General features: G+C 42.0%; 1 protein-coding gene across 2 annotated transcripts in view; it reads right to left on the bottom strand.

Annotated features, from left to right (window-relative positions):
• The window catches only part of MID2 (midline 2), a 110,072-nt gene that overhangs the window by 77,812 nt on the left and 11,503 nt on the right, over positions 1-20,757 (bottom strand). For both annotated transcript variants that reach the window (XM_049644723.1, XM_049644724.1), the window contains 2 exons: positions 17,446-18,161; positions 3,677-3,772 (listed from right to left, as the gene is read on the bottom strand). In XM_049644723.1, coding sequence (XP_049500680.1) covers positions 3,677-3,772; positions 17,446-18,105 — 756 coding nt within the window. In that variant the 5' untranslated portion in view covers positions 18,106-18,161. Of the gene's footprint in view, positions 1-3,676; positions 3,773-17,445; positions 18,162-20,757 lie in introns of those variants that run through there.

Genomic DNA, 20,757 nt, shown 5'->3' with positions numbered 1-20,757 from the left:
GCCAGAGGAACAAAGTCGAAGCATGCCCTCCCTTAACCAGATTAAAGGAGTCTTCTTTCTGCTTCTACTCCTTCCGGGGCTCTCCAGTCCCAACCAAAATAAAAAATATTTTCCAACTGCCTATCCCCTGAATTCTGAAGGCTGGGCTGTGACGGAACAAGCTGAATTGCTGAAGAATTCAGCGAACAAATCTGCGGTGATCCTAATCTCTGTTTCTGTAATAATAGGAAGAGTGCAGCTTTGTTTACTTTTGAGGAGAATAGTGAACAAGGAGAGAGAACTGAGAGAGAGAGGCAGTATTTATGGCCCCTTTATGAAAAGTCAGTCTGTGACAAAAATATTTGCAGACAATAAGGAAGAGGAACAGGTCTGGCAGGAAAATAGCCTCTTCCAGTTTTCTCAGAAGTGCCTTAGCTGGTATCCTCCATCCCCACCCTAAGTGAAAGGTCTGCTTTGCTCTGTGAATATAGTCATTCCCTATAGATAAATCTATATTAGATAAGATGCAAAAAACTCAAATCACCCTTTAGTGTCCAGTTCTCATGGCAGACGGTATCCTACTATTTATTTCATTTTGGAAACTATTTACAAGCATTTATGGAGTCTCAAGTCCCTTCTTTAACTGCATTTCTAATCCCAGGCCTTGTTCCAAAGCCTCCTGGACACACAGGCTCTGTGCTGAATGAGTATAATGAGTACCCTGGATTCACCCTATTATTAGGAGCAAGTTTAGGGCACATCCCTAACCTTTCAGAAGGGATGATGTCAGAGCCCAGCCGCGCTCTTCCATAAACCATCCTGAATGGTTCCTGTCAAAGACAGAATCCTAAAACTGGAGAGCCAATGGAGTCAAGTCCCGACATACACTCTCACCCTCGACATACAATGCAGTATGTCATGGTTCTTTGCCAACTGTCAGTTGACCTTTTATTCCATTATCTATATTTCCTGCACATGTATATCTGTATCAGGGTGGATGTGTGCAGCGTGTAAGCCTTCCTAGGGCAGACACTGTGCCTGTGCTCTTTTCTTTGTACCCAGCACAATGCTGTGCATAAATACATATTAGTAAAAGGTGACCTTTCGTGTGCCAGAACAGACAGAGGCCTATACAATGGATTTAACAAGCATCCCTAAGGGAGCTTCTTAATCACCTCCTCTGCTGTTTCATCATGGGGCTGCTCTTCCCTCCCATTTGGCAGCTCTCGTGTCATCTCCTGAAGGCTCAAACAAGGCACTGTTAAAACATCACTTTTACCTAGAGGGGCCAGAATGAGTAGTTCTCTATTAACACAATGATGCATTGTTTTATGAGACTAGCTCCTTGCTACTTGAAAAGAGTGGGGCCCTGCATACAGAGGTTTGATGGATGAAGTGGGCTGGGAAAGGCCACAACAGGACTATGTTTGGGTGAGGCTGGTCAGAGTGATACACTTCCCAGGGGTGGGATGATAAGATGTTAGAGAGGTCTTAGGATGAATAAGCAATGAGAATAAACTGCTTACCTGCCTAATTTGACTACAACTCAGACACTATACTTAATAGTCTTTTTGATGAGAATGAGGAAGGTGATAATTATAATTTCTAACCACATTTTATTCACTATTAGCCATTACCCTGCCCTCAATCATTGAAAATTCTAAGCCAAGGGATTCCTTATCTTGTCTCCTGCTTACAATGATTCCTTGTCTCTCCACCAGTGTGGGTTTCTCATACTGTAATCTAGCAGCATAATCAGGAGCTTTGATTGAGTGGAACACAGAGGGATTCTGACTAGCTGAAAAGCACTCTGAAATGCCTTCTGTTTTGTTTCTCCCCACTTGTAAAGGATGAAATCAAAGAGCAAAAGAAGAGTATAAAGAAAGTAACCATTCACAGAATCATGACCTGTGAAGTCTGGAAGACACATCAAAGGTCATGTAGTCAGTTCAAGCTCTTATTTTGCAGGTAAGAACACTGAAGCTGAGAAGCTAAATGATTTACTCAAATTCACACTATCAGTTAACGGCAGAGTCAAGTCTAGAAGCCAGCTTTGCAACTTACGTTCGATTCTTTCTTTCCATTCCTTGGGCTTCTCCCTAAATTTCCCACAATATTCCACAATCTTGCACCTGGTATCCTATGTACCCTCCACATAGCACCACTCTCTTCCACAAATGGGAGTGCCCAGCAGGGATTAAATTGCCATGGTATGCTCATCATCCAAGTACACCCCACTTTAAGAAATGCAGTCCTTTAGGGGTGCCTGGGTGGCTCAGTTGGTTAAGTGTCCGACTTCAGCTTGGGTCATGATCTCACAGTTTGTGAGTTTGAGTCCCACATCAGGCTCTGTGCTGACAGCTCAGAGCCTGCAATCTGCTTCGGATTCTGTGTCTCCCTCTCTCTCTCTGCCCCTCCCCTGCTCATGCTCTGTCTCTCAAAAATAAACGTTAAAAAACTGTTTTTAATTTTTTTTGTATTTTTATTTATTTTTTGAGAGAGAGATAGAGAGCAAGCAGGGAAGAGGAAAAGAAAGAGGGAGACAGAAACCCAAGCAGGCTCCACGCTGTCAGTGCAGAGCCTGACATGGGGCTGGAACCCATGAACTGTGAGATCATGACCTGAGCCAAAGTCAAGAGTCAGAGGCTCTACCGACTGAGCCACCCAGATGCCCCAATATTAAAAAAAGTTTTTTTAAGAAATGCAATACTTTAAGAAATCCAAACAATCAAGAGTGGTTACTCATATAAGATTCTTCTTGCAACAAGAGTCTCATACTCTCTTAAATATAAATCCCTAGGTGGGATTTAACTTAAACCATTACATTTATCTGTCACATGAGTAAGATTAGAACTAGACTATCAGGTTGTAAATAGAATTAGAAATATTTTTATCTTGTCACTGCCCAGAAGGGGTCCTATAACATTTTACCCAACCCTGTTTAGACTTTAAGCCCTACCATTGCCTCTTTAACAAAATCAACACAAAACCAAATGCTACAGCTGAAGTTCCATGCTCTTGAGAAAGAGGGAGAAATAACATCTTTCTTTTATTACATCCACTTATGAAAAGACTCCTCTTGTAAGCTCTGCTCTATTGATGTAGGTATCACGTAGGTAACAAGTTTTGAAAACCTTATACTTGTATGACACTTTATAATTCACAGAAAACTTGAACATAGATCTTATTTGTTGATGACAAGAGTAAGTGGCAAGGCGATGAGTGAGGACCAAATGAGGTGTGTGGGGACAAAGGGAGGAGAGGCTAGGAAGAGGAGGAGCAGTCTTGATAATACTGTCGCAGACACGATATTGCACAGAACAAACCTCACCCTATACTGAGGACCCAGGATTCCCAGATCCCCTGTGACACCCCAGAGATCTCTTTAGGGGGCTAAGATGTCCAGAATTGATGAAAGAAGAAACACACCTCATGTTGGATTCTCCTATTGCCTGCCGCTTGGAAAGAAGTTCTGTCTCCCCAATCCATCACCACCAAGTATCTATTTTTGTGTAAATAATATCTATCTGCCCCTTTTCTTGGAAGAAGCATCCTAAAAGAATGAGACTTCCCCAGAACTGCCATTCAGTCTTTCACTCCAAATGGCTGAGCTACACTCTGACAGAACTCAAGTGCCCCCCAACTGACCACCTGATCCAGGTCCTCTGAAGGAAATGCAAATGTTTCTGTTACGTACCTCCACTTGCTGGCAGATCTGTATTAGTTTGGCCATTTGATTTTCTAGTTCACTGTTGCGCTTAACCAGGTTGGTGAGGTTCATCTCCAGAGTTTGCTGTCATCGCAGAGAGTATGAAGCCAGAGGGAAACAGGGAAGAGGGGAAAAAATAAGAAATGTTCAATGAGCTGGAGAACCAACATTATGTGGAGGTCATTTGGTCAATTGACAAACATTCAAAGATTCACTGAGCACTTGCTATGGGCCAAGCATTGTTCTAGGTGCTAATTAACTACACTGTACCTTTTTTGCTCCAGGGTCTCATTATTGGAAAAAAGATGACATTCATGACTTCATGGATGTAGAATTTCATGATATTAAGGCAACTTTATGTTTTCTATAATATTTTTAACTTTTTAAAGTATTCATAGAATTTTGCCTTCATAGTAACAGTGTGCAATAAGACTAAGTATTATTCTCTCTTTTACAGATGAGTAGACAAAGGGAACTATAATTTATTGAACAATCAGTACTTGCCAGACATTATGCTAGGCGATTTCATATATACCATTTAATAACCATAACAATCCATGAGGTAGGATATATCAGCATTTTACAGATGTCAGCATTTTACATTTTTCATAGTTCTATAATTAGTATGTGACAAAACTGGGACTAGAACCCAGGTCTCTTGCCTCAGCCACAGCTTTTTCCAAGTATTTGTGATTTTTTTTGTCTTTTTATTGAAACCATTTTAGATTTATCAGTAGGTTCCTTCAGGGGAAAAAAAGACTGTACTTTAATTAAGTGTGAGATTCATCAAGATCAAGCATTGTATGGGGCACCTTGGTGGCTCAGTCGGTTAAGCTTCCGACTTAGGCTCAGTTCGAGCCTCGCACTGGGCTCTGTGCTTACAGCTCAGAGCCTGGAGCCTGCTTCAGATTTTGTGTCTCCCTCTGTCTCTGTCACTTCCCCATTCTCTCTCTCTCTCAAAAATAAATAAACATTAAAAAAATTTAGGGGTGCCTGGGTGACTCAGTCAGTTAAGCATCTGACTTCAGCTCAGGTCATGATCTCACGGTTTGTGAGTTTGAGTCCCACGCCGGGCTCTGTGCTGACAGTTCAAAGCCTGGAGCCTGCTTGGGATTCTGTGTCTCCCTCTCTCTCTGCCCCGTCATTTGCCCATGTTCTCTCTCTCTCTCTCGCTCTCTCAAAAATAAACATTTTACATATTTTTTTAATTAAAAAAAATCAAGCATTGTATCTCATAGCTCCTCTTCTTTGGCCCTAAGGACTAGCCCATGGAGACAGTAGACTTCAAAGTGACAACTCCTGGCCATATCAAGATAGGACATCCATTGCTTATCATTGCTTACTGGTATATAGATCTTCTTAGGTGTGCATTAGAACCACTGTGCAAATCTGTTGAATATAACAAAATTACAACAGCACTCAGAACTCTTAGCACATTTTCAGTTGAGCAGGCTGCTCCCTCCCATTCCTTATGTGAAAAAAACAGAATGTTCTTTACTCTTGGTTGATAATGGGCTTTTATATTCCTTCCTATTCCCAAGTCTTCAGCTTTGGTGGCTGCTTCTCCTCTAGGACTAGTCCCAAAATCCACTCCTCTCTCACTCACCATCCCAACACCCCCACAAAGTCTGTTCCAAATACTCCAACTTCTTGGCCCTTCCTCTGCTAACATTCCTTCCCTTGGTTGTGTACATTGCTTCATCATGGTCTCCATGGCTCCTTTGGTTTGTAATTGTTCAAAGTTCATGTTTTAGATACAAGGGAATGGAGGGAGAAGCAAAGGGAAGTGGGGGAAGGGGGAGAGGACTCATGTACTTGGCCCCTTTCTTGTCTAAGTAGCTGTGGCTCCTTAGTATTCTTGGCACTGTCCCAGGAGTCCATCCCAGAGAATGTATTCCCATGGATATATGTATTTCTACGATGGGCAGTCTGATCTCAGTTGTTCTCAAACCGGATTATGAGAACCAGCTTAATCTTCGCTTCCCTCTTGCCAGATTTCTATTAGTTTCTTTGGCTTTATTCCCATGGAAGTGATTTTTCCCCATTTATTCCATTGTTCTTGGCTTGTGCATGGTTTCTCCCCTGGCCCTCTTTAACTCCACAACCATCTCAATCCGTGGCCTTCTCCTTAGCAAGGGCAAAGAGAATGGAGAAGGGAAAAAGAAGGGCAGCAATTGTTGGTTTGGGCATGATCTCTAAGATAAGTAGATATCACAAGAAAAAAAAAGAAATGGCAGTAGTTCAGAGATTTAATACAACAAAAAGTAATGAGTACCTACTCTGTTGAAGGTGCAGTAAATTCAAAGAGAAAGAGAAGGTGACATTAAGGTGGGTCTTGAAGGATAAGTAGGATTCTAACAAACAGAGATGGAGGGGGACAGGGTGTTCCAGGCACAAGGAATAACATGAGTAAAAGAGAATAAAGTATAAGGACATGTTCAGGGAAGAGAAGTTGACTTGGGCTAGAAGAGAGGGTACAAGAGAGTAGTGGGGGACAAGGTCAGAAATGGAGGTGGAGGTCCTGTTTTGAAGGTCTTGAATGCCTAGGTAAGGAATTTGTACCTCCTTTTATTTTTTAGCAGTGGGGACCTCCCAAAGGCTTTTGAGTAAGACAATGACATAATCTGGGCCGTGTTTATGAGATCAACATATCAGCAATATGTGGGGCAGACTGAAACTAAGGCCAGGGACGCTGGTTAAGAGGATGCTGCAATATTCAAGGCAGTTGGTAATGCAAGTCTGGGCCAAGCTGAGAGGATAATCAAGAGAAACATGTTTCAAGAAGGGATCAGTCACTGTCAAACATGCAGAGAGTGCAAGAAATATGAGGACTAGTAAAAGGCAGTTGGATATGGTAATTAGAAGCCACAGGTGACCTCTGAAAAAGGAGTTTCAGTAGAGTGTTGGAAGCAAATGCCAAAACGCAGAGTTAGGGAGTACGTCAGCAGTGACGATGTGGAGGCTACCAGTCTGGACTCCTCTTCAAAAATTTGGCTGAGTGTGAATAAGATAGAGCTACGGTCTGATGAAAGGGTCCAGCTTAGGTTAGAGAGTGGGCATTGGTAATGGGCTCGATCAGTTTATGACTTCCACTAGCACAGTGGTCCCGATTCCTAGATCAATGAAAAACCCATGTATCACCATCGACTAGATTGACATATTAGGTAAATGTAATGTAGATTGATGAAGTCGGAGCAGACACAGTATTAGAAAGTCATGTTTCAAACTGTATTGTGTTTCCATTCAAACTTAGGATTCCATGGGGAAAATGTTTTCTAACAAGTACATGCAACCTGTTGCAACACTTGTCATGAAACAAACATCCTATAAATAATTCATAGTACAGAGCAGGACTAAGATCCGTGTGTTCCTCATTTATGGCCCAGAATGGAGACTCACAGTTTCTGTGAAGCCACTGAAAATAAAAATTAGGGCTGAAAGCATAATTTGGGGTCTGGTTAAACTATGAACCTTGGGTTACTGTCACAAAATTGTGGCAAATGGTTATTTTACTCTGGCCTCCTAGCAATTTGTAGAACACCAGCACATTTTAACAACGCAGAACTAGAACTGACAAGATGACTCTAATTTCAACCTTACTTCATTAATATGAAAATGCTTTGAAAAAATAAATCTCTGGCTAATGAAAACACCATCTGTTGATGGCTTTTTGCCACTGTTTTCTTACATTACAAGACATAATTTGAGGAAAACCCTGAACATTTATTTACTCACTTCCTATTCATTTACAAGGAATTAAAGCCTCCTCTCAAACTGAAATTGATTCTCAATAATGAACATATGCAAAGGGAAGCAGAGAATTGATACAATTATGCAGTCTATTTCCTCACCCTTCCTTATCATGCCTAGCACTGACAAATCACTTAGAACTAGAAATTCTGGGCCACTTTAGGCTTGAGTCATTTCATTGATTTAGCCAAGTAATTATCTTGCCTATCCTCTGGTGGGGCAGACCAAGAGAGTACACGTATGTATGTGTTTGTGTGGGCATGCATGTGCCTCTGTGTGTGTGTGTGCGTGTGTGTGCGTGCATGTGTGTGTGTGTGTGTGTGTGTGTGTGTGTGTGAGATTATATAGTCTCTATATGTAAAACTAAACATGACTCTTTGTGGTTGTGTTGTGTTTGGCTTTTAAAAATTGGTTTGTTTTGCTCTTCTCTTGTGTCGTCCAGTTAATCACTGGGCTGGGCTCCCTGTGTCCAGGCCTAGTTTAGTGTGGCTTTCTAGAACAGTTGAACCATGACAAAAGAGAGAGCCAAAGTGGCAGGGGAGGTTGGAATGGAGATATCTGCTGGGAGGAAATGGGGATGGGAGGTTGGCAGGGGAGCAGGATGAAGCTCCCATTTCCTGCTGCAGGAGGTTACCTCTGGGTCCTTCCATGCTTCCCCTGTGTGAGAGTTAGAGAAGCCATTTGCACTATGAAACTGAGATCCTCTTCACCTCCGGATGACTCCATCATTACAGCTTTCACAAAACTGTACACGCGTCTCAATGGCGCAACGTGAGGGGAATATTTGGCTGATTTGCATAATTGAGGTTTTAAAAGGCCCGAGTTAGCTAAACTGGTGGTCAACACCGATTCCATTTTTATCCAGTTTTCACTTCATTTGTATCATATACACTTGACCTCTTTGTGTTCTGTTATACCCTTCACAAAGAGGAAAATGTTTCCCAATTCTGAGAAACCAGACTCAGGCTATTCTTGCAGACAGCATCCCATAAAAAGAAATGGGATAATTGCTGGGATTTTTTTTTCATTTCTTGAGACACAGGTTGTTTCAGATTAACTTTCCCATTGGCTCCCTCAAGAAACCAAGAGGCAAAACACTGCCTCTTCATGAAAGCCAGAGATTCCCCTGGTGGCACACACTCTCGACCACGATCACCACCTGTCATGCTCTGTGAAGGCATATGTGCTCACACATACATGAGCACACTTACACACACCTACCTGCCACAGCAAGTCTCAAAGCTTAAAAAGGGGGTGAAGCTTTCTGTGTGTTCTATTTAAACATATAGTATTGCCACCAAATGCCTGTAGAGTCTTTGGCTTTCTAAAAGGTACCAGGAGAACATTATTTAAAGTCTATGTAAGATCCCAACAGTTTTGATGTGGGAATTGAACTTTGGGAGAGGCAGGGGGAGGAGGGAAGGGAATAAAGGTCAATGTACCCCAAACTGGAGCCTTCCCCAATCCGCAAAAGACAACGTCATCTTTAAAAATGATCTGATGGGGCACCTGGGTGGCTCAGTAGGTTGGGCGGCCGACTTCGGCTCAGGTCATGATCTCGTGGTCAGTGAGTTCGAGCCCCACGTCGGGCTCTGTGCTGACAGCTCAGAGCCTGGAGCCTGCTTCAGGTTCTGTGTCTCCCTCTCCCTCTGCCCCTCCTCTGCTCACGCTCTGACTCTCTCTGTCTTTCAATAATAAATAAACGTTAAAAAAAATAAAAGAATCCTGCTGTGATTAAAAAAAAAAGATGATCTGAGCCAGTGACCCCATTACTATTTATCGACATGCTCTTTTTCTGACATCCTGTCTGCTCACTGATGTTCCCAGATATTCCAAAAGCCAGTAGCCAAAAATCTTAGCACATTTTTGGGGTCACATTCTGCTTTCTTTTTTTAACTGCTTGTCTTAAAATACTTACTTTGCTTTCGCTTCAGTCTGTCACTTTATGTATCAATTACATATGGCCTTTCAACAGCAGAACACACCATCTGGTCCACCAACTGAAGCCCACACCCTTATGCTGGAGTGTCTTCCATCCCCAAACATGTATTTGCTGTTATACAGGCATGGGGCTATGTCTCAGAATGGGATCCAGGTGATATACTGGATGTACAAGGTCTACTACTTGAGGTTTGTTAGAGAATGACCAGACTGGTCCTCAAGCCAGGTGAACCAGGTAGCCATCCCTCTTTTTTCCAGAATGTTCTGAAGTCATTCATTAAAGACCCATGTCTCCCATAGGGCCCTTATCAGGAATGTTACATGGACCATTCTGCATTTTGTTTCTTCCCCCTCTTTTCAGGTGCACAGCATGGTTAAATCTCTAGCGTTAAAGCGTATGTTGTTATTTGGTCCTTCTAAAAGGAAACACTAAATCCAGTGTTTACTTTGGCAACAGAATAGTGAGCCAAAGCCAACTCTGCTTTCCTGGAATCCTCAATATTGCATTCCACTTGAGCAGTTCCTCTTCAGTTCCTGCCTGTCATGTACATCTTCCTCTTTCTCCTTCACCTGCTCTTCTTTCAGGTCTACCTTCTAGACCTTGAGTGTGCTTCAAGGCACAGTCCTGGGCCTTCACTCAGCTCACTACTGCATGCCTCTACCTCCATGCTAAAAGCATTCAATCTAATGTCTCTAGCCCTGATCGTTCCGCCACCACAAAGGCCTGAATTTCAACTCCTTCTACAACACTTGCCCTTTTGGTTCTGAGAGTATCCCGTGCTTTCTCTCCTCCAGATATTGAGCAAATTATTTTCTCTCTGCTGGAGCAGAGGCTCCTTACTCCATCCCTGTCCCCCAACTGGGCATCCAAAAACCTACCCAAAGTCTCTTTTGATGTCCCTCCTGTGCTCTCTCTCAATCCCTTGTGCTTCCACTGTCACAGAACTCACCACACTGTCTTGTAACTGTGTCCTTAACTATCTGTCTCACCACAGTAAGCTGAAAGCTCCACCAGGGCTGGGAATGTTCTTTCTTTATCACTATAACCCCAACATCCCTTCTGGTACTTGGCATGTAATAGGTGTTCAGGAAATGTTGGATGAGTGAATGCATGTTGGATGACCCACGATCGTATCAAACTCAAATCTGAAGCCAAATCATCCCACCCAAACTGCCAGCCCCTCCCTAATTTCCCCATTTCTATCCCCGACCCACTGTTCTTCAAGACATCTCCTACTCCAAAATCATTTTTTACTTCTTTCTCTCCATCGTCTGTAACCACAGTCATTGGCCAAGTCCCGTCAATTCGTTCTTCAGTCTCTCTCCATTCTGACCCTCTTTTCTGACAAACTCATTCCTGGTTCCCCGTTTTGAGCTCAGTGACTTCCTTTCCCTGATTCTTCCTCTTTGCTTCAGAGCATCCTGTGCAAACCTCTGTCATGGCACTTATCAGGCTGCCTTGGAATTTCTGATGTACTTCTTTGTCTCTCTTACTAAGTTCAGAGCTCCCCAGGGCAGGGACTGTGCCTCATTTCCTGTGTCCCCAGCTCTGACCACAATGACTTGAACACTGTAAGTGTTCAGTAAACAAAATGGGTGTTCATGGATTGTTTGTTAAATGAATGAATGAATCCCTGGCCTCGATCACTGGTGCTACAGTTTAAGTTATTATCTGGTCTGTCTTCGGGGGAGATAAAGAACAAGACATTACCTCATTATATCAACCTTCAAGAACTTGTATGTCAGTATCACATTTTCCCCTTTCAAATTCACTTATTTGGGTTTAATAATTCTTTCCTCACCTATTTTATATTTCTGTAATATGTTCCTTTGCCCAATAAGAATAGACAGGATTTTCATCCGCCCAGGAATTGGTCTCTGAGTCAACATCTTGTAAATTGTGCTCAGACTAATGATTGTTGTTAGCTCCTTGCAGATGTTGGGTAGGAGAAGACTTGGGACAAAAGAAACAACAAAAACAGAGAGATAACAGCACAGATAATAGGAGTATCCACTTGCTAAGCTTGCTCTCAAACCTATAGAAAAACAACAGAAAACATCTTCCAACACAGAAATGTTCTATGAGAACAGAGCCAGGTAATCAATATAACTATTGGAGGGAAAAGAACAGGAATTCAGATGAGTGTGTTAGCACACAGTTTGAGTAGAGATGGAATAAATGCATTTTTATCCCCCTGCCACACACAAAACACACAGAGAGAGATTTGTATATAGTATAGTAATGGGGAGCAAGTCTTGGACAATTAAGAGACCACAGAGAAGCCAGATCTATAAGCAAGAATGATTTTATGATTGTCAGTTGAAAGCTAGTTTAGCTGGTTTAGAAACCCCATGACAGATATTACCCTTACCCCCATACATACATGTCCACCACCATATGTTAAGAGAGTGTGAATCTGGACTCAAATGCTTTGCTCATATTATATTTCACTACAGTGGCTCAGTACCTAAGTGAGTGAAATTGAGGAAAAACTTTTTCCCTCACCTATGGTAACCCAATCTGGCCTCACTGAAGATTTTTCTAATCATGAGGACTTATGATATGGCTTATTTATCAGGGAGATCCTTAGTCTCAGGATAGGTTCTACTGAGGCCATACCCCTTCTTAGGGGGAACATACTCATGACCTTACACTTATGGCTCCCTTATACCCAACTTATCCACAGATATGCCCACAGAAGATTAACACAGACGCTCTCTCCGCCTCACACACAGAGACAACACATTTATAGATATACATAGAAATACAAACACAGTCATTCTCAGCCACTCAACCATGCAGAAATACATACATTCCTGTATGGTGACACATACATATGTATGCAAATACACCCTCTCTCAACCCAGGCTTTCATAAAGATATTTCTTTCTTTCTCTTATATGAATCAGCATGCTGGTTCTGAAACTGTCAAATGTCCATTGGTAGATAAGTTGAGAGGGCATCTGTCTTGGCAGACAGAAGTGGGTGTCAAGTGGGTGAGCAGAAAAATGACTGGGAAAAGGCGGTGGCTGAGTGAGAATGGGTGGGTGGATGACAGAACGATGGAGTAGGAAGAAGAGCAAGTAATCAACTCTGATAAGATTCTAGAATATCATATTTACCAACTTTTTAACTCTCATTGTGGGTTTCCTTTGAACACTCCCCAAGTCTCATATCTCCCTTCTCTTTGTCTAGCAATCTTTAGTTCTGTCTCAGCCTCTCTTTTCGTGTGTGTGTGTGTGTGTGTGTGTGTGTGTGTGTGTGTGTTTTACTTTCCCATGACAAAAAGCTTACTCTAGTGCCAGGTCATATTTTATAACAAGATCCCTGATATGTAAATGTAACTGCATTTAAGAATTATTTGTAGTAATGAATTTGTGGAAATGTAATGAGAAAAAGAAAATGTGCTTATTTATTCCTTTCAGGAAATTCCTCTATTCCCCCCTGGTTTTCATCAGCTATATTTTTGGCAGGCTGTTGGCATGGAAATGTGAAGACATCACTCTCAAAGAGAATTAGAATAATCACATCTGATTTATACAGATGTCACCATAGGGTTAGGCAGTTGGAAAATCCAGCAATTCAAATGAATAGGAACTTAAAATTAAGGACATGCCATACTTTTACTAACACTCTGGCTTTGAACATTATCAGTAGTGCACAGGCGATTCTTTTCAGACTTCCAAAGTAGTCATAATGGCAAGACAGATTTCCATCTTACAAGATGAGATCTAAAGCAAGCTAGAGTCGCTGGTATACTTCCTGTGGATCCATTTTAAAGATTTAATTCATTTGGATTTCTTGAGCATATACTTACTATGTGTGCAAGACAGCAAGAATACTGAAGAAGTAAAAGACATTATGTCTGGCCTCAAAGAACATATGGTATTGTTGGGGTGTGTTGGAGTGGCCTTGTAGGGGTTCAGTTGAGAACTACAGAGTAGGTAGGATTCCTCAGCAGGTCAAGAGAAGAGCATGAGTCAAAGTTAAGAGTTAGAAAAGAGAATGAGTGGTATGTCTAACAGACTGTTAGGAGACTAGTCTGGGCAGAAAAATGTAGCACGTCTGAGAGTGGTAGCGGGGAAAGATAGATGGGCAGCACGGGAACCGAGTGGTACAAGACTTCAAATAAGCAATTGAGATCTGTCATCAATACAGAGCCACTAAAACCTGACCTCTTTTTAGAAAGCCAACACTTACTAATGCAATAACATTGATCTTTTCTAAGGGGAGAAACTCGTGACAATGAAAACTCTAATACGTGAAGCATTTTTATAGTAAATGAAAAGAAGTAATGGAGAAAATAATTACTCTGATAGCCCTTACTATTGTAATAACTGCCACAAACAAAATTATTCTTTGAAATTGAAGAATTTAATTGAACCACTAGTAAGTAGCCTTCTGAAGGATACATAGTTAGAATGGACAACTAAATATGGATAATAAACCAGAGTAAGTATCCCAAACCCTCTAATTCATTTTGAGTACATGTTAAGAAGACAGGCTGGCCTCTGGCTATTCTGACCTTTCATCTTATAACATAACAGTTTGTTTATTCTTTATCAAACAAATAAACACTAGAGACCACTAATCCAACTCGGGGAGGTTAGTACAAAAAACAGTGGTTATAAAGGCCAAAAATGAAGCTCCAGAACCAAAAAGTACAAATAAAGAGCAATTATGGGTGCCTGGGTGGCTCAGTCAGTTAAGCATCTGACTTTGGCTCAGGTCATGATCTGGCAGTTCTTGAGCTCAAGCCCTGTGTCAGGCTCTGTGCTGACATCTCAGAGCCTGGAACCTGCTTCGGAATCTGTGTCTCCCTCTCTCTCTGCCCATCCCCCACTTGTGCTCTGTCTTTCTCTGTCTCTCAAAAATGAATAAACGTTAAAGAAAAAAACAAATAAATAGCAATTCACTTACTGGCCAGAACGTAAATCCCCTAGATATATATACTATCATCCTTCTACTTCTCCTGTAGGACTCTCGTGCTCCCCTCAGGGTCAGCAGAGTATGCCCAAGCCCATCTCCCCCATAGCTTCTGACAACCAGCTTTCTCCTTTCTCCTTGGGGAAGAATCCAGCAGATTAAGGGGATAATCCTAAATGCTTTTCTAACTTAAAATGAACCTAATGAAGTGAGTGTGTGTGACACTAAAAGTCAGGCTTCCTCTCTGCTTAATGTGGGGAACTAATAGCCTTTTATACTTGGACAACAAACCAGAGTGATCCCCACACATCCAACACACACACACACACACACACGCGCGCGCGCGCGTGCACACACACACGCACACACGCACATACCACCTCTCCCTCCCCAAAGTCCAAGATGTTCCAGACAACATAACAAACCACACGGTTGGGAATGATTCATATGTTTCCACTCTCGGTCCAAACATGAGCAAAAGAAGTTTCCACTTAATTTATAATCAGAATTTTCTGCACATTTCCTAAAAAAATTAAAGGGGAACAATTCAAAATCTGGCCATTCTTTCTCCAAAACTTTCCGATTAGTTACAGACTAAAGTATCTTTTTGGTAAAATACTTTTGTGCTCCATCCCAGCCTGGAGACTTAGCGCCGTAGCTGCATGGTGCCAAGTATCTAATCAGTCAGCCAATGTTTTCATGTTTTCGGATGTTTTCAAAAAGCTGGGGTTCTGCAGATACAGGCTTATTCTCTCCAGTCTTTTGTTATCTCAACCGTACATATGGATACAGATTTTTCTGTTTGGAGTATTTCTCAAGGCCAATGCCTTATTATAGTTCCAACACCTGCAAATATTTGGCAGAGACTGTTCCATCCATATCCTCCACTCTTCCTGCAACCCCACCCCCATCTCTTACCATTATGAGGCTGTAAGCTTATACAGTATGTCCCTCCCCGTCCCCCAATGCTGTTAATCATTTATCTGTGACCCATGAAGTGTGCAATTGCCAGAGCATAAAGGTAAGTTTCAAATCACATTTCATGGCAAAACTTAGGTCCAAAACAAAGGCAGCATGCCACAGTAGAAAGGATACTTAGGTCAGAGTCTAGAAGCTGAGTTCCAGTTCCAATTCTGTGACTTTGACCAAATCACTTAGTCTATCAAAGTCTTAGTTTACACCACATTAAAGTGGAAGGCTTCAGCTAGACCAAAAGCAAGGCCTAGCATCTTAGGACTCTAAGAACTGAAATCAATGAGATTATTCCTCTCTGCAGCTTTGATAGGAATGAGAATATCATTCTCATTGAGTGAAATCAACAGACAAACATTGAGCTTTGTACAAATTTGTAAATATTAGATATAAATAAAAATCAAAAAAGGCACAAACCATTGTCAAAGTGACTACTCTCGATATTACCTGCAACAAATTACAGAAGGGAAAAGATATCCTGTTCTGAGTATTGCTACTTTCACCAACTTCATAAAATTTGTACCAATTTTTTTAAGTTTATTTATTTATTTTGAGAAAGAGAAAGAGAGTGAGAGGGTGGGGCAGAGACAGAATCCCAAGTGGGCTCTGTGCTGACAGCAGGGCTCGAACTCATGAACCAGAGACCATGACCTGAGGTGAAATCAAGAGTCGGACTCTTAACCAACTGAGCCACTCAGATGCCCCCCTTCATAAACTTTTTATGAAGTTTTTATGAAGTCAAGTTACCCTGACTTTTTCAGAGCATCACAAGAGGAAAATCTCTGCTTCCTTCTTGCCCTCCTTCCATCCTATCTGGGTCTTCCTTCCAAACTGGCTTATATATCCAGTCTCTATTTTGGGGTAGTAATTTTATCAGTCATTTAAACATTTGCTTTTCTGGAATTTCTGCTAAATAGCTCCCTTCTTAAGAGAAGTTAAACCACACAGCAGGCAGGTAATGGGAATAAGACAATTGGCCGGGGTTGGGGGGGTGGTGCACCTGGGTCGCTCAGTTGGTTAAGTGTCCGACTTCAGCTCAGGTAATGACCTCATGGTTCATGAGTTTGAGCCCCATGTGGGACTCTGTGCTGACAGTTCAGAGCCTGGAGCCTGCTTCAGATTCTGTATCTCCCTCTCTCTCTGCCCCTCTCCCACTTGCTCTCTCTCAAAAATAAATAAACATTAAAAATTTTTTTAAAAGACAATTGGCCAGAGCTGACATTTGTTAACATCAATGTGAAGTAGTAAGGTTTTACAAAACAGGCACTGAGACCTGCACATAAATATCATGTGGCACAACCACTTCGGAAAACTCTGTCCACTGAATGCAAATGAAAGACTAGGAACTTCCAAGGCGGGGAATGCAACAAAGTGCTTCAGTCTGCAACCCACAAAAATGAACATTGGCACAAAATCTGGTACTGGGTTAAATATTTATTGCCTTCGGCTTAAATTTTTAGGTCCGATACTTGATTATCCCTCCTGATTTCGTGGTAAACTGAGGTTCCTTTTTGTCCGTTTGTGTGTTTTGTTTTGGATTTTTTTAAGGCAGGCTTAGAATTAGCCCCCTGTTAAGGGCTTGATGGCAATTTGTTGCAAGCGGCCGATGCCAAACATTTGTTGCTTTACTGTACTGAGCGTGCAAACACATACACAGCTGTCATCCACAAAAATCTCTCGCCTCCATATAAATACACTCAGACACCTCCACCCACACCTCCACAGACACACACCCAACCTTCCCGCTGCTAGACCCATACACATGCATATCGGCACGTATGCTAATTACAGCACACCTACATAGGTACTCACATACTTAAAAGAAGAGGTGGAAAGATCATGACAAAGATATGTAGTGTGCAATATGTCACTGACAGAGGAGAGAGGGCATTGTGTCTCTGGACAGACTACTGGTGTGGCAGGCCAGGGGCTAACCCTTCCAGAACTGGCCAGAGGTGAATAAATGCAAGGAGGTTTACACAACAGACGAAACAGGTTCCAGTGAGAGCTTGCAAGTGAGCAGAGGCTATACCTCATGAGAACAACTTGGAGTGAACTTATTTGTCATATAGGAAAAGTGGACCTAGCTTTATTAGGGAGCTTGCTAACTGTACAACTGTGTGTAAAGAGACCAAGTTGGGTAAGGGATATGTCCCAGATCCCTTACCTTGAGTTTCTCAAATCGGTCATTCAGGGACGCGACCTGATGGTCTCGGTGACGTCCCACCAGTTTGCATAAGGCACAGATCAATTGGTCATCAGATACACAATACATGTTCACTTTCTCATTTTCATGGTCCAGGCAGGTGATCCCTCGAAGATGTGTGTCTGGCACTGGTTCCACCAGGCGGTGGCTGGTAAAAGGTTTCTTGTTAGGGTGTGTGGCCCGCAGGCAACGGTCACAGTAGGAGACCTCACAGGTGATGCATGTTTTCACTGCATCCCTTGGCGGGTCCTGCTCACAGAATTGGCAAGCAATTCGCTCACTAGACATGGCAGTGCTGAGCCTGTAAGTCCTCTCCCGGCGGCTCTCACTTGGGGAATTGGGCCCACTGACGGAAGCCTTCTGAAAGCGATCGATAATGTTCTGCAGAGTCACATTCCTCTTGAGGCCGTCCAGGCCCCGGTGGTTCAGTGAGATAACATACCTGCACGTTGGACACTGAAAAGCGGTAATGGGTTCAATGGATTCACCAGAGCCACAGCTCGAGACCAAGATTCGATGCGCACAGCTGAAGCAGAGGCTATGAGCACAAGGGAGAAGAAGGGGGTCTTCAAACAACTCTAGGCAGATTGGACAGGTCAATTCAGACTCCAGTGTTTCCATCTTTAGTGAAAATAATCCTGCTGAGGCATTAAGAACCGCAGAGGCTGGGCTTTCACCTGCAAGGAATACAAAGCAAGAGTCACTAAGCATTTCCAAAGGAAAAGTGGTTGCAGCATAATTATACACTAACCAATGGAGGCTTTACATGCTAGATTCCTCAGCGATGCTGGAGCAATAGCAATGCGATCTGGGCATTAATCAAAAAGCCTTTCTCCCCTTCACACCTTGTGGTTGACAAATGCTTGAGTTTATTTTCCTGCACTAATAAGGAGAACCAAGTGACCACCTCGGAGTCCTGGTTTACTGGTCGACATTACTATTCCAGCTCATAATACTGGCCCATGCCAGTCACATATTATCCACTGAAATCTCTTGTCCTGGACTATGATGAGCCTGAGGCTGTGCAAAATTCTCAATCTCCATTCTCCAATATTGGTCTGTATTTTACTTCAAGGTAAAATATAGGGGCTGCACCTATTTCACCTCTAGTGGAAGGAAAATCAGGCCATATTTCAAGCTAACTCTCTGGCTTTTGAAGTGATTCCATTCTGAGAGCCTGTGTAAAAAACAAGAGTGAGCTGCAGAAGAATGTAACTTCTCGGTGCAGAATAATAAGTTCTTCAGAGTGTGAACTTTAATTACTTCCTGTTACCACTCATGGAAATTCCTGTTCTATCCCATTTCTAGTAAACTGAGTTACTAGAAACAAATGATGCTAGTATCCACTTCCTTCCCCCACCTCCAGAAAACCCCTCATCTCATCAAGCTCCATGAGAAATGATTTCAACCATTCAACTTACTCAGCAATAGTTGCTGATCAATACTGACAACATATCACCTTGTGGTTTCAGCTGGATTTTATTATAAGACACCCACTGAATTAGCACAAACCTACTATGGAACTCACCTCCCCATGTGTCTTAAAATGTAACAAGATGCAAATCAACATCCAGATATAAATTAGCAAGGTGAGGAGCCAGAAATTTTCAGACCTGGTAGTCTTCATTCTGGTACATGTTTTGGAGAGTAAAAGAAGTCATCCAATTAACATGAAACTAATCTCTTGGCCAACCTATCTCTTCTGCCACAGATATTTCTGAGCTGAACATACAGATACTGCCACGGGTCTTCTGTTAAATAAAACCAACACAGAGAAATGTTCTAACCTAGCCTTAACTAAGGACAAAACTATCTGACAAAAAATGTTAATCCTATTTATAGAAAAAGAAAAACATCATTTGCTTTTGAATAACTTTTGTTCATCATCTTACTAGCACTGGATACCCTCACCAGGGCTTGAAAATTTTGATTCTGCCACTGATATTTGTTCAGATTTTGTCAATCAGTGACCTCTGCCTAGCCTTTTCACAGGATACTTAAACACTGAGTACAATTATACCTTGTGAATAAGTACAGTAGATGCATCCCTAAAAGCTGTTTCTAAATCAAACCTTTTAAGTGCATGAAGATAACTAGCTATTTAAGGGAAATCTAAAGGAAACTGGGCTGTAGAAGTAGAGTCTTTTTGTAAAATAGCCATTCTCAGTTGGTCTGGAATGTTCAGATGTTTGGATAACCGCTTTCTTAAACCGTGAGACATGTGATATTCTTATTTTATAATTCACAGGTGCTTCAAAATTGTTGGCTGGCAATATGTAGCTTATATTATCTATCAGCTTTCACCTATAGAGATGAAAAAGTAAACCAATTACAATGTGCATATATCACAGAACCTTAAAATTGGAAGAGACTTTAGTTAGAGATGATGGATTCCAACTTTTGTTCCAGGCAGGAATACTGCCTTTGATAGCCCCACTGATCAAATTCAACATGTCCATAAGTGAATTTTTTATTCTCCCCCAACCCCCCCCCCCAAAAAAAAAACCCAAAACACCTGCTCTTCTTCCAATTTTCCCTATGGGATGAATATCACTATCCAAGCCTGGAAACCTAGGGGTCTTTTCATTTACATGGTTATCATGTAAATGATAATGACATGGTTATCACCACAACCACTGGTGGCTTCCAGAACATTCTGTTTTATTTCATTTACATATTTGTCTCCAGCTAACTCTCTCTGCTCCTTGAGGGCATCGACTATTTCATATTTTTATTCATAGCATGGTGCCTCATACATGCTAGGTATTCAATAATTGTTAAATGAAAGATCCCTTAAAGTACAAGTTGGAAGAAAGGACCTAGCATTTATTGAGCAACTCTTGTATTCTGAGTACTGTTAAGCACTTTACACACATTATTTCATTAAATTCTATCAAGAAGCCTGTGAGGAGGGGCATTTAGGTGGCTCAGTTGGTTAAGCGTCTGACTCTGGATTTCAGCTCAGGTCATGATCTCATGGTTTGTGAGATCGAGCCCCACATCTGGCTCCCCACTGAATGCAGTGCATGCTCGGGGTTCTCTCTCTCTCCCTCCCTCCCTTTGCTCCTCCCCTGCTCGCTCTCTCTCTCTCTCTCAAAATAAATAAATAAAACTTTAAAAAAAGAGAGAGAGAGAGAATCCTGTAAGGAAGGTACTACCATGCCCCTATTATAGTTAGGAAATTGGGGCTCAGCATTGTTAAGTAAATCAACCAGGAATTATACATACCCACAGCATTGGGTCAGTCTAATGCCAGCGCCTGTGCTCTTTCCC

This window comes from Panthera uncia, chromosome X (genome assembly GCF_023721935.1).
Source record: "Panthera uncia isolate 11264 chromosome X, Puncia_PCG_1.0, whole genome shotgun sequence".
Taxonomy (NCBI): domain Eukaryota; kingdom Metazoa; phylum Chordata; class Mammalia; order Carnivora; family Felidae; genus Panthera; species Panthera uncia.
Note: the sequence above shows the minus strand (reverse complement) of the source record. Positions and strands in the feature narration are given on the sequence as shown.